The sequence below is a fragment of the Chrysemys picta genome, chromosome 12, assembly GCF_011386835.1.
Source record: "Chrysemys picta bellii isolate R12L10 chromosome 12, ASM1138683v2, whole genome shotgun sequence".
Classification (NCBI taxonomy): domain Eukaryota; kingdom Metazoa; phylum Chordata; order Testudines; family Emydidae; genus Chrysemys; species Chrysemys picta.
The window spans coordinates 40,172,702-40,186,753 of NC_088802.1; the positions used below are offsets into that span (position 1 = coordinate 40,172,702).

The window sequence follows — 14,052 nt, forward strand, 5'->3', positions numbered from 1 at the left end:
AATGGAATCCAGAGTTATTTATTTGGTAACTTTAAAAAAATAGTGAGCTGATTTATTCCCTTGAAATTGCTTTTCAGCCAAAACACACACACACTCTCTCGCTCTCTTACTTCGCTTCACTGATAGCAGCAGAAGGTTATTTAACAGTATTCTGAAATTAAGTATTAAAGCAAAACACTGCTGCATCTGTATCTTACTCTGACCATTATGGGTAAAACAGTGGTAGAATAGTCTGTATAATTTTTCATCTTTGTAATTTAATTCCTTGGTTATGGAGAATAGTAAAGCAAATTTATTTTAAGCTACCTTATATTTGCTTTATTTTGATTTTGTTTTATTTATTGTTTTAGGACAGCCTTACTTCACCAGGGATCTAGCTTTGACCTAAACTCAATTAAAAATCCAGGAAACTTTTCCAGTCACACACAGTTTAGAGAGTTAAAGTGAAATGAATGTTTCGTCTGCATTTCCCAAGTATACATTCCGGAGTTATTTTTATATATATATATATATGAATTTCAGTGAATATTTAAGGCTCATTTTATCCTATAGTAGGAGATGAACACTGGTGGGCGCATGAGCATGCGCAGCTCATTTCCATGATGCTGGGTGAAGGGCAGCATGTACATGAGGCAGAATTGAGTTTTTGATGTGCTCCGTTACAAAGATACATGAGATTATATTAATTGGTGTGTACATGGGTCTATGTTATAGTTTTGATCCAATTTATAAATTGTATCTAAGCATCATTTTATATTTTTAGCTATCATAAGAGTTATTGTATATATTTAAGCATGTATTAAAGTTTGAGGAGGCCACATTTTTTCTTTGAGTAGTGTCCCTGTGGTGCTCCACTATAGATGTATCTGCGTCCCTGTGCCTCAGATTGGACATTTTAGGTAGCAGTGTTTGTTCAGTCTGCACATGCACTTTCTCTGTCTTGTTTCTTGCCTCGAGGCTATCTAGCGCTGCACAGGCAAACGATCCTCAGTTTCTTCTCAACCGCCCTTGGCCTGCAACGGACCATTAGCAGAATCTGAGAGATGATTAATTTCTAAACTTCATTTTAGTTTACAGAATAGCTAGTAGGGTTTGTTATCTAGATTAATACTATTCCCTTTCCCTTTTCTTTTATTCTAAAACATTTTTTGTGGCTTTCGAAAATAGTTATCTCCGTCTCCTTACTGATTTTGTTATCTTCTCCCCTTTGGGGGTGCAGAACGAACCCCAAGAAAGGGCATGCCCAGCTCCCCTGGGTTTAAATACTGTCTCTCCTGCAGAGAAGCTATTCTGGTCAGTGACAGCCATTCATGCTGCAATTGCTGCTTAGGAGAATTCCATATACCACCAAAGTGTACTTTGTGACTGAAATAGAAATAGAGGACAAAAAAGAGATGTGAACTGAAGCTCAGATTCTTTATGATGAAAAATTTACTTGACCAGCCTCTGACCCAGGACTTCTCCGGAGCAACAATCCTTGACGTGACCATCAACATCCACAGGACATTAAACTCCAGTGGATTCAAAGAAGAAATCTGCTGATTCCTTTCATAAAACCTCAAAAAAGAGGGTTACAAGTCCCCAGACTGAAGAATTGACCAGGAAAAAGAGATGCATACAAAATGGGAAACGACTGCCTAGGAAGGAGTACTGCAGAAAGGGATCTGGGAGTCCTAGGGGATCACAAGCTAAATATGAGTCAACAGTGTAATGCTGTTGCAAAAAAAGCAAACATCATTCTGGGATGTATTAGCAGGCGTATTGTAAGCAAGACACGAGAAGTAAGTCTTCCACTCTACTCCGCACTGGTTAGGCCTCAACTAGAGTATTGTGTCCAGTTCTGGGTGCCACATTTCAGGAAATATGTGGACAAAGAAGAGAAGAGCAACAAAAATTATTAAAGGTCTAGAAAACATGACCTATGAGGGAAGATTGAAAAAAATTGGGTTTGTTTAGTCTGGAGAAGAAGACTGAGAGACGACATAACAGTTTTCAAGTACATAAAAGATTGTTACAAGGAGAAGGGAGAAAAATTGTTGTTAACCTCTGAGGATAGGACAAGAAGCAATGGGCTTAAATTGCAGCAAGTGTGGGTTAGGTTGGACATTACGAAAAACTTCCTGTCAGAGTGGTTAAGCACTGGAATAAATTGCCTAGGGAGGTGGTGGAATCTCTATCGTTGGGGATTTTTAAGAGCAGGTTGGACAAACACCTGTCAGGGATGGTCTAGATAATACTTAGTCCTGACTTGAGTGCAGTTTAGGATTGTGAATTATCAGGCCCTGATGGCAAAATATAATCAATATCAATTAGTGAAGTTCAGTGCCTTTGTTGAACATGTCTCAAATGATCAAAGAGAGCAGTTCCAAGCCATCAGTGCTGAGGGCCAGCTTGTGGCAAGGACAGCTCTATAGACCACATTAGACACTGCAGATACAGCTGCCCGCGCCAAATCAACTGCGGTAGTAATGAGGAGAGCTTCATGGCTTCACCTTTCAGGCCTCCAAAGAGAAGTCCAAATGACTGTGGAAGACCTTCCATTAGAAGGATCCATACTCTTTGAGGAAAAAAACATGCTTCACTCCACACACTAAAGGGCTCAAGAGGCCACATTACATTCCTTGGGGATCTACATGCCTGCACAGAAAATAAAGTACAGCAAATCACAGGCATCACCAAGATCCCAGCTGGCCCAGTTCCCTCCACCCCAGAGACACCACAAATCCCAGAGGAAAAGACAATAGATAAAAAACAAAAGCTAACAGCTCCCCCACCCCCACCCCCAAACTTCAACTGTACAGCCCTCAATGTCGAAACATCAATTTTGAGACATTGGTCGAGGCCCCAAACTCACACTATCACTATCAATTGCTGCAAAACTCGAGTTATCTACATCCTTTTGGACTCTGCCTTGTTCTTTTTAGATAAAACTGGGAAAAGATAACATCAGACAAGTGGGTACTGGAGATCATCTCCAGTGGTTATTTAATCCACTTTACCTCCCTCCCTCCTACACATCTTCCCTGCCCGTCCCTCTTCAGAAACCCTTTTCATGAGTGCCTGTTACGTCAGGACATAAATCATCTCCTAAACTTTGGTCATGTAGAACCAGTTCCAAATCAACATAGAGGGAAGGGTTTCTACACCAAATACTTCCTGATACCCAAAAAGAATGGAGGAAGGAGACCCATTCTGGATCTGAGATCACTAAACAAATACATAAAGGCACAAAGATTCAAGATGGTTACATTAGCAATAATAATTCCATCTCTGGACAAGAGAGACTGGTTCTTGACCTATAAGATGCTTATTTTCATATTGCAGTTCAACCAATCCCACAGGAGGTTCCTGAGAGTCACCTCGGGTCAAGACCATTTTCAGTAAAGGGTACTTCCATTTGACCAATCGCCTGCACCCAGAGTGTTCTCAAAGGTCCTATCAGTGGTAGTGTCCCATCTTCTCAAATTAGGAATCCTGATGTATCTGTATCTAGATGGGTGTCTACTTAAGGCAGAATCCTTTGATGAACCCCTGTTAGCCACGCAAAAGACTATAGATGTATTCATGCAGGTGGGACTACAACTGACACTCAGAAATACACTGGAGTCGGAGTCAAACATCTAGAATTCATAGGAGCCTATCTAAATGTGTCAAGTATCAGAGGGATAGCCGTGTTAGTCTGGATCTGTAAAAAGCAACAGAGTCCTGTGGCACCTTTAAGACTAAGAAGTACAGACACATATCATCTTCCTTGCTAAATGCAAACGGATGGACATCATACCAAATGGACTGAAGGTGAAAAATCCATTGCTATCTACATACTGCACAGATCACAGTGAGAGATTATGCCATACACTATCAAAGAAACTGAGGAACCACCTGATCAGTATCCTATACAGCAGGCCTGCACAACATGCGGCCCGCGTGGGCTCATTGTGCGGCCCGCGGGGGTTGAGTAGATGGGCTCACTGTGTGGCCTGCGGGGAGGGTGAGTGGGCAAGCGGCAGGTGAGGGAGGGGGGCTAAATAGGCGAGCAGGCGGGCAGTGACGGAGAATGAGTAGGCAAGCCGGGCGGGTGGAGGCTGAGGAGGCAAGCGAGCAGGCAGAGGCGGGGGGTGAGTAGGCGAGCCGGGGGGCGGGGCTGAGGAGGCGAGTGGTGAATTGGTGGCTGACCTGTTCTACTGATCTGGTCTGGCTCCCATCCCCTATCCCAGGGCCGGCTCCAGGCACCAGCAAAACAAGCAGGTGCTTGGGGCAGCACATTTCTAGGGGCGGCATTCTGGCGCCGGCTATCATAGGTGCTGACTCCGGGGCATGGGGAAAAAGTCCCCTCGCTGCCCCAGCTCGCCTCTGCCTGCTCCCCTGAGCGCACCGCCACCACTCCGCTTCTCCCCCCTCCTTCCCAGGCTTGCCATGTGTGAACCCGCTATTTCACGCAGCAAGGCTGGGAGGGAGGAGAAGCTGAGCGGTGGGCGCTCGGGGGAGGCGGTGGTGGTGGAGCAGAGGTGAGCTGGAGTGGGGAGCGGTTCCTCTAACCCCCCCCATTACTTCCTGCGCCCCCCCACCCTAGCTCACCTCTGCTCCGCCTGCTCCCCTGAACGCGCCTCGCCTGAGAGGGAGGGGGGAGACGCGGAGTGGCGGCATGCCCGGGGGAGCAGGCGGAGTGGAGGTGAGCTAGGGCAGGAGGTCACGGGGGGGAGGCCTGCAGGAAGCAATGAGGGGGGAGAAATGCAGCACTCTGGGAGAGCAGGCGGTGCTGGGGATTTGGTGAAGGGGTTCAGAAGGGGTGGAGTTGGGGTGGGGCCGGGGGCAGAGGGGCATGAAAAAGAAAGGGGAGGCGGCCAAAATTTTTTTTGCTTGGGGCGGCAGAAATCCTAGAGCTGGCCCTGCCCTCTCCCAGGGTTGCAGCTGTCTGGAGGTGCCTGCCTTCCACGCCTTCCTCATTCCCACCTCATTCATTCAACAGGGCAATCGATTACAAAGTGGGGGGAAGATCTTATTCTACTTTTAGCAAAAAGACATTTTTCTTTTACCTTAATTATACTACCTTAGGGGCCCGTATAACATATTACCGAGGTTCAATACTGCTGTTTGGGGGGGGCGGCGCTGGGGAAGGAGGGTTTGTTTCCACGGGGCAGGTGGCGCGGGGGGTGGGGTGGGGGTTCGGCAGCACTGGGGGGGTTGTTTCTGTGGGGAGGGCGGTGCTGGGGGGGGGTTGTGTTTGGGGGGGGCTGGGTGGCGCTGGGGGGGTTGGCGACACTCGGGGGGTTTTGGCCCTAAGCTGTTTTCTTTGGAGTAATATGGCCCTCGCCTGCACGAGTTGTGCAGGCATGCTATACAGCAAACAGGAAAACATCAAAAAAGAGCTCCCCAACCTGGAGACTTTCATTAATAACCAACCCTCCACACAAATGGACTTCACTAAAATAAGACAGGAGATCTATACTACCCACTTCACCTCTCTACAAAGGAAAAAGGACCATAAGCTGTCTAAACTCCTACCTGCCACATGGGGCCACAACAGTGGTACCCCTAACTCACCCAGCAATATCGTCAATTTATCCAGCTACACACTCAACCCAGCAGAAGAGTCTGTTCTATCTCGGGGACTCTCTTTTTGCTCCAGCACCCCCATGAACATGATACAGGTCTGTGGTGGTTTGGAAGCCTACTTTCGCCGCCTCCGACTTAAAGAATACTTTCAAGATAACACTGAACAGTGCACTGATACACAGATACCCTCCCACCAACAACACAGGAAGAAGAACTCCACATGGACTCCTCCTGAGGGTCGAAATGACAGTCTGGACCTATACATAGAATGCTTTCGCCGACGTGCACAGGCAGAAATTGTGGAAAAACAACATCGCCTGCCTCATAACCTAAGTCGTGCAGAACGCAATGCCATCCACAGCCTAAATTTTTTATACATCTGTTAGTCTTAAAGGTGCCACAGGAGACTCTGTTGCCTTTTATCTAAATGTGGTGAAGGCCAAAGCCTTTCTCCCGCTACACAAGTTCAACACCCTAAATATCTTAATCAATGCCATTCAGATCAGCCCCCAGACATTGGCCAGAAATTGCCTTCAGCTACTACTGGGGCACATGGCAGTAAACACCTTTATAATAAGTCACGTAAGGCTCCACGCTCATTGCCTTTAGGCATGGCTCCAAATGGTATACACACCAAACAGAGACAGATTGAATAAACTGCTGTCAATGCCCTTGATGGTCAAAGACTCTCTCAAATGGTGGAAAGATCCGCAGAATGTCTGCACAGGGATCCCCTTCACTTAGCCACCTCCAACATCGATACTGACCACAGACTCAGCTTTACTGGGCTGGGGAGCTCATCTAGACAATCACATGGTCCAAGGCAAATGTTTCCTCTTAGAATCAACACTACATATCAACCTTTTGTAGCTCAAAGTCAGGAATACTTGTTGACATTTCCTATCATTGATCAAGGATAAATGTATAAAAGTCATGACAGACAACATAGCATGTATGTTCTACATACTCCACCAGGGAGGAGTGAGATCACCATCCCTTTGCGCAGAGGCAGTGAAACTATGGAATTAGTGCATTTGGCACAGCGTCGTCATAGCAGCCTTCCTGCTGGCTGTGCAGAATACCACAGTGGACACCCTCAGCAGGACATTCTCGCAGGAACATGAATGGGAAGTGGACCCTGTTGTTCTCCACAATGTATTTTGGCATTGGAGAGTCCCAAAAATAGACTTATTTGCCATGACCAGAAACAAAAAATGTTCCTAGTACTGCTCCAGAGCCTGTCTAGGACACCATTTGCTATGAGATGCCTTCCTCTTTCACTGCAACACAGATCTCCTTTATGCCTTTCCTCTAATTCCTCTCATATTGAAGGTCCTGCTCAAGATAAGAAAAGAAAGAACAAAAGTTATTCTCATAGTTCGCACATGGCCAACACAAACGTGGTTCTCATGCCTTACTCAGTTAGCAGTGTGCCCGCCAATAACTTTTCAGTCCCTTCCTCACCTCTCCTCTCAGAATGCCGGACAGATCTGCCATCTCAACTCACAGGTTCTCCGACTCAAGGTATGGTTCCTCAGTGGTTCGAAAACATGGAAAGTTCCTGTTCAGAGTATGTGAAATAGGTGTTATTCCATAGCAGAAAAATAACTCGTCACATGTATATGCAGAAGTGGAAAAGATTCCAAAGCTGGTCTGACTCAAAACATGTTACCCCCCCATATCCTCTCCCCTCCTGCTAGTACTAGACTACATCCTAGATCTAAAAAAGTCAGGATTATCTCTAAGTTCAATAAAGGTACACCTCATAGCTGTAACAGCTTTTTATCAGAAGATAGACAGCTACTCTGAATTTACTCATCCTACAATGAAAAGATTCCTCAAGGATATGGGTAACCTCTTACAAATCGGGTGTCCTACACCAACGTGGGGCCTTAACTTGGTTTTCAAGTGCCTTACAAAGCCTCCTTTTGAACCCATGGCCACATGCTCAGTTATGCATCTGTCTATGAAAACGGCATTCCTAGTAGCCATCACCTTGGCTTGGAGAATCAGGGGAATAGAGGCTCTAATTGCACACCCGCCCTTCACAATTTTTTTTCAGGGATAAGGTTACACTGACACCACATAAACCAACTTACTTACCGCCCAACCTTCTTTCCAAAGCCACACTGTGCCAAGAGAGAATCAACATTACATAAACTCAATGTCAGGAGAGCTTCGGCATTCTATTTGGTTAGAACAATAATTTTCAGAAAATCTGCTCAACTATTTCTTTTGATTGCAGAGAGGTCCAAAGGATCCTCAATCCCGAAACAGAGACTCTAGGCGGATATCGAACTGCATTACCTACTGCTATTGTACCTGCAATCTTCAACTTCTGTCTGGAGTTCAAACTCATTCCACAAGATCTGTTTCCATTTCATTAAAAACGTCCCCATCACAGAAATATGCAGAGCAGCAACTTGGGCTACTACTGGGGCACATCTGCTCATACTTTTGCGGAACGTTATGCAATCACTTATGACTCAGCATCAGATGCTGTGTTTCGCTCCACAGTATTATCATCAGTGATAAACTTGGCTCTGAAGTCCCACCCTTCCATAAGAGGTAATGTTGTACAGTCATCTACAGTGGAGCACCCATAGGGACGCTATTTGAAGAAGAGGTTACTCACCTTGTGCTGTAACTGTGGTTCTTCAAGATGTGTCCCCCTATGGGTGCTCCACAACCCACCTTCCTCCCCTCTACTTTGGAGCTCTTAATAAGTGTCTTTGCAGTAGAAAGGAACTGAGAATAGATGGTTTGCCCACGCAGTGCTAGATAGCCTCGAGGCAAGGCACAAGACAGGGATAGCACACGTGCGGGCCAAATGGACACTGCTACGTAAAATCTCTGATCTGAGATGCAGGGATATGGATACACCTACAGTAGAGCACCCATAGGAGAGCACATCTTGAAGAACCACAGTTACTGCACAAGGTGGGTAACCTCTTCATCTTGTAAAGTAATTTTGGTATTACCCTGTTTATTCCTGTGTTTGTTGCTTCAGGATTGTTGGGAAAAGCACTGGTCAATTTTATACTATTATCCCTCCTAACAGAAACTTTGATAAAACTGTTTATTCCTAAAATAAATGTTGACATTTTGCTCCATAGAAGTTCCTTTATACATTTTGTATATAATTATTGTATATAGTTTACTTTGCATTTCTAAAAGAAAGATTACATTTTATAATTTCTTTTACCCACTCATTTTGACGAAATTATCTTTAATTCTTCCTTGGATTAAACTATTATTTGTTTCATTTTATACAGTGCCAGAACCTATTAAGACCAGTTTAAGCCAGCCCCAGCCTGCCGGTACCGGTACCAGTACTTCCACCAGCACTATTACCAACAGCAGCAATGGCAAGCGTGCATCTGCTAATGGACAGCAGCCAGCTGCATCCCGTTACCTGCCTCGTGAGGTGCCTCCACGCTTCCGCCAGCAAGAACAGAAGCAGCTCTTAAAGAGAGGTCAGCCACTGCCTACCGGGACTCTGACTGGCGCAAGCCCACCACAAGGTACAGGACAAGCAGGGGCAAGTCCTCCTCCACAGCTAGGAGCAGGTGGACAGCATCATCCCAGTAAGACCCAAACCCAAACAGGTAAGATGTTCACATCTAATGGGGACACTGCAAACTCATTCTCTATGTAATTATGCCTTTTACCATTGGTAATTAGTGACTATGATCAAAACTACTCTAAGAAATACCAAGTATTATATGTGGCAATGACAGTATTTTAAGTTGAACATGTGCAATTTCTTTCTTCCTTAGAGAACATGAAAGAAGATGCATTAGCAACTTTATGGTTCAGGATTCAAATTCAGAAATGTTTATATGTGCCAAAATCTTTTGTTTAGCAATCATTACCAACTGTTTTCCTGTTCTCAGTATGATGAATCTTACTGAAAATCTTACTATGAGAGAGGGAAGGGAGATATGAAATCTGAATCTTAAAATATATTATTTTTTGTTTGTATCACTGGTAAAAATCTTCATGTTATGTGAATAGATTTCTGTTTCTGCAGGAAGCAGGGCCTCATTGTGCTAGATGTTTTATGCACAGCCTAAGATTCTTGCACAGGCAACCTTAATTTGGGAATTTCCTATGTGTTGAGTGCTTGACTTTGCAACCGTAATGTTCTTTAAGATAGCTTTTGCGTGTAGGTTAAAAACAGGTAAATTTCACATTTGCTGTACTGCAATTTTTTGGTACATTTACTTGCTCTTGTGCTTCCTGATAAGCCACATGGTAAGAAACAAAAATCATAGGAAAACTAAATGAATACCTTGGACCTTCCTGCAAAGTCACCATGTTCACTTCAGATGAAAGCATGAAGGGTACCTACTTTCCTACCTATTGGGACTAGTGTGTGAGAGGTTGGTCTCTCATCCACCTTCCCTCTTCCTTTCTTCCTCCGCTCCAGCTACTGGTGAGGACGTAAGAGGCAATTTTGCTTCTCCCTTCCCACTCCCTGTTAGAGATTCTGTAAATCTCTTTCTCACAGTGGTGATCCATTCGTTCAGCATCTCTGATGGATACCTGTCACTCTGTTTTCCGCTGTGCCTGTTACATATATATGTCAGACAAAGCAGGGTGCATTCTTGTGAGAGGTATTTGTCTTACTCTGAAAAGGTAAGCAGAGTGGGACAGACCTGGTCCCCACTTGAAAGTTAGGTCGTCCTAGCTACATTGCTCAGGACTGTAAAAATTGTATGCCCTGTGCAACATAGGATAACCTAATGCCTCTGTAGACACATTTAGATTGATGGAAGAATTATTCCATCGACCTAGCTACTGCCTCTGAGAGGTGGATGCACCTAAATCAACAGAAACACCCCTTTCGTTGATGTAGGAAGCATCTATGCTAGAGCAGCATAGCTCCAGTGCCATATCTGTGCAGCTGTTGTATAGACATACCCTCACAGTGTTGTCAACATTTGAGATAGTATCATGAATGTTACTATTGCGGCCTGATTTAATTTTGCCCAAACTGCCTGTGGTTTCGCCGTTTGGATGCTCATGGCCATTTTGCTGTAACCGTAGCTGTAGCTGCTGCCTGCAGTACAGTAGTACTCCTACACATACTGAACATGGCAGAGCCCTGGAGCAGACAGAGCAGAACAGTGTTGCCAGCTCTGATGGTCTTATTGCAAGTCTGACAACATTTGGTGTTTTCCTTAAACTCTGAGTTTCTGGGGGTATTTAATTAGATTAGAATCTCAACCTTTATTTAAAAAAAAGGAATATGTTTCTAGTTCTTATGGTTGGGGAGAAAAAAATTGAAAATGTGACCCGAGTGTTTCCCAAAAGGCACAAAACCCAAAAGGCAAATAAAAAGAACCTGAGATTGAATTGAATTTATTTTAAATTTCATGGTTTTGCGGGTTCTGACTCTCATTTGGGCATTTGTCTTTGGTGGTACTAGAAGTAGCCCATTCCCACCAAGCTCAAAAGCAGGATCCTCACCCTGTCCTTTTCCCCAGTCACATTGCAAGAGGGAGGGAACTAACAGAGTTAAGGTAGGAAGCCCCTTCCTCCATAGACTAGAGAGAGAGGACAGGTGCTGGAGCCTGCCAGGGGGCAGTGTAGCTCTTGGGGGCTAAAGGAGCCTATCAAAGTGGGAATCAAAGGAGTGAAGCAGACTGGGGTCCGGGACAAAGAAGATATGCAGGGGAGCCTCAGCCTGTACTTGTATGCACTTTTTTACTCTGTAATTGTCACACCCATATTTGGGGATGGCGGGGGGAATTAGATTAAAACCTGATTTACTCTTTTCAAAAAATCTCATGGTGGTTTTTTTGGGTCCCTACTCAAGATTTTTGAACTCTTAGGCTATGGTCATGTCATGCAAGTTGTATGACTGTGAAAGCACCAAACTTCTTAACCGTACTTTTTGTTGCAAATTAATTATGAAAGTCAATTAACTTAAGGTTTTTGACAGAAATCGTTTAGGTAGGAGACTAAGTTGTTGAGGTATTTCTGTCCAAAGTACCCCGTGATTGTATTGAAAAAGATATCGGAGGCAACTGCTATATGTTAGACCACAGGAAATGGTAAATGCTACAAGATTTATGCAGTTGCTCTTGTCCAATATCAAACTAAAAAGAACAAACTCAGAGTAGCTAGGAGTCAGAAAGTACTCTCAGAACAATTTGTTAAATGTGTTCAGTAAGCAGACACAGTTGAATTTCTGGGGAAGTTTCACAGTTACATACTTGAGAAGAAATAACTCAATTATTTTTGTCTTGTTTTTGTTTTGTACATTCTCTGTCCTAAGATGATGATGTTCCAGAAATACAAAAATAAGGAATTGAGTCACTCCTTAGCAAATATTAATTTATCCTGAGTAATGTGGAAGTCTTTGAATTTGAAGTCTCTTTGAAGTTTTATTTATTGGCGCTCATGTTGCTAAAATACCATTTTGAGATTAGTTTTCAATATTTTTTTGCTGTTTAGGTTTGAAAACTGAATAGATCAGTTAGTTTAGTTCTTTTTTTTCTTCCTTTCACATTTGCTGTTAATATGGAGGTGCTTGTGAATTGTCAGATTACATCATCATTTCACATCAAATAAGTTTTTATTGTTTGAATTTTTCTTCTGTTATAATGAAAAAAAGGATCAAGGAAAACTTAAGAAACACAGTAAAAGTTATTTAGGAATTGTCACAACAGATATAGTTACTACACATTGTTTTTCTTCTGCCAACCGACATAGGCCAGTTTCTTTCACTTACTATATGGCCTGCAGAAGTCATAGCTATTTCTCTCATGAATGACACATTTTTACCTGCTTATGCAATATACACCTGTGGCTAGTTGGAAAGACCTGTCTTGCATAATTACAATCTTTCATGTTCAAAGTTAGCCTTGTTTCATAACCGTGTTGTGCTGTGGATGGGATGTTTTCATTTGGTTTTCTAAAAATGTGTTAGTACAAGTCTAAACTCATTTAAGAAAACAATTCAATTGTCCAGTGCCAACTGAGACTTTTCCAAGCCATATGGCCAAACGCTATTTAATACTCACCCCTACCCAACATCCTCTTCATACTTAGAAAAAGCCTGGAAAAACATAAGCCTTGCAGCATTCTCTGTAAGTTGTCATATCTCCTTTCTGGAAGTCCAAAGAGAGAAATTATTTCCAGAATCAAGTCGTCTCACCAAGAATGCCATTCTTTTTGGGTTGTCATAGACACTGTGCAGCTGGATAGGCTGTAAAGAAAATACAGTCTATCCACATAGCGTAAAGAAATCAAAGGTAATTAGTTCTTGCTCACTTTGTGGAAAGGTACTCCCCTCCCCCCAAAAACATTCAGAAGATCCCTATAAATTACAATATAACCTACAGAAGAATTGAGCATACAGTAATATGAGGCTCTCTAGCAAGCCTTGAACCAGAGACTCCCTGACTAATAGGTCTCCTGAGGTATCTGGCTTTTATAGTTTCTCGTACCTAAATTTCCCATTTGCTAGTTCGCTGCACCAGTGCTTCCAGCAGGATTTATTAATTGAGTTCTTTCAGTGTTAGTAGCAAGGCAGTTATCAACAGCACTTTCTACATAGGTGTGTGCATTTACTTATTTGCCCTTTTCCTAGTTTTCTGTGAAGACTAGAAAGAGAGAGAGAACACTGTAGCAATTAACAAAAGAGAAAAAAAAAAAGCAAGCGGAGCTGCCTTTCCCACTTTTTTCATAGCACATTCACTCTGTGGCATGCAAAACAAGTGAACCCACAACAATAAGGAGAACTGCTGCAATATTATACAGTTAGAGAAATCAGGGTGCAGAACAGTTAGGGTCAAAATGAAAACTTTAAACTACACCTAGAAATCCAGTTAGCAGATTCTGGAGCACAGGTAGTAGAATGTCTCTCTCCAGTTATCTTGACCAAGCTAGATGCTTGGAAGCTGTTCTGCCTGCTAGCAGATGGAGATGGCATATTGAGACTTTTTAGTGATGTCACCCCCTGCATATAAGGAGCTTGCTGAAATCTCAGAGCTCATTTGTTTTTCTCCACCAGGTGGAGCATCAGTACCTTTGCTAAGTTAGGAGATCAGGTTGAATATAGGAGAAAATGCAACTGGTGACATAGGTCTAGGAAGATATCAGGCTACATACCAGTGTGCAGCTGTCTCAGTCCCACACGCAGTGAGCCAGTTGAAAGAGGTGTACAGCATGTCTGACTCCTATAGGAATTCCAGGGTCACAAAACGCCCATGTTGCCATTTTTTTACACAAAAAATGAGGCTTCATAATGGATTATTCCACCCCGAGCAGCGTAGAGAATCAGGATGTAAGATCCAGTCAGCTGCCAGGGGGTCTGGGATCTAGGCAGACAGTCTTCTCAAAGGGGATTTATGGTGCTTTCACCCAGGGATAGCTAGAGAGCCTTTCCCTGCTTCCTTTAGGCACCTTCCTGGTGACAGAAGCAGCCGTGACACCTGGCACAGGGAACATTCCCACCCTTTACCCCACCCTAACTCCTTCCACTGA

At 43.7% G+C, this 14,052-nt stretch overlaps 1 protein-coding gene across 23 annotated transcripts in view; it reads left to right on the top strand.

Moving 5' to 3' along the window:
- The window catches only part of TNRC6C (trinucleotide repeat containing adaptor 6C), a 380,854-nt gene that overhangs the window by 271,848 nt on the left and 94,954 nt on the right, over positions 1 to 14,052 (top strand). For all 23 annotated transcript variants that reach the window (XM_065562714.1, XM_042841169.2, XM_042841170.2 and 20 more), the window contains one exon: positions 8,829 to 9,161. In XM_065562714.1, the coding sequence (XP_065418786.1) occupies positions 8,829 to 9,161 (333 nt within the window). The remainder of the gene's footprint in view (positions 1 to 8,828; positions 9,162 to 14,052) is intronic.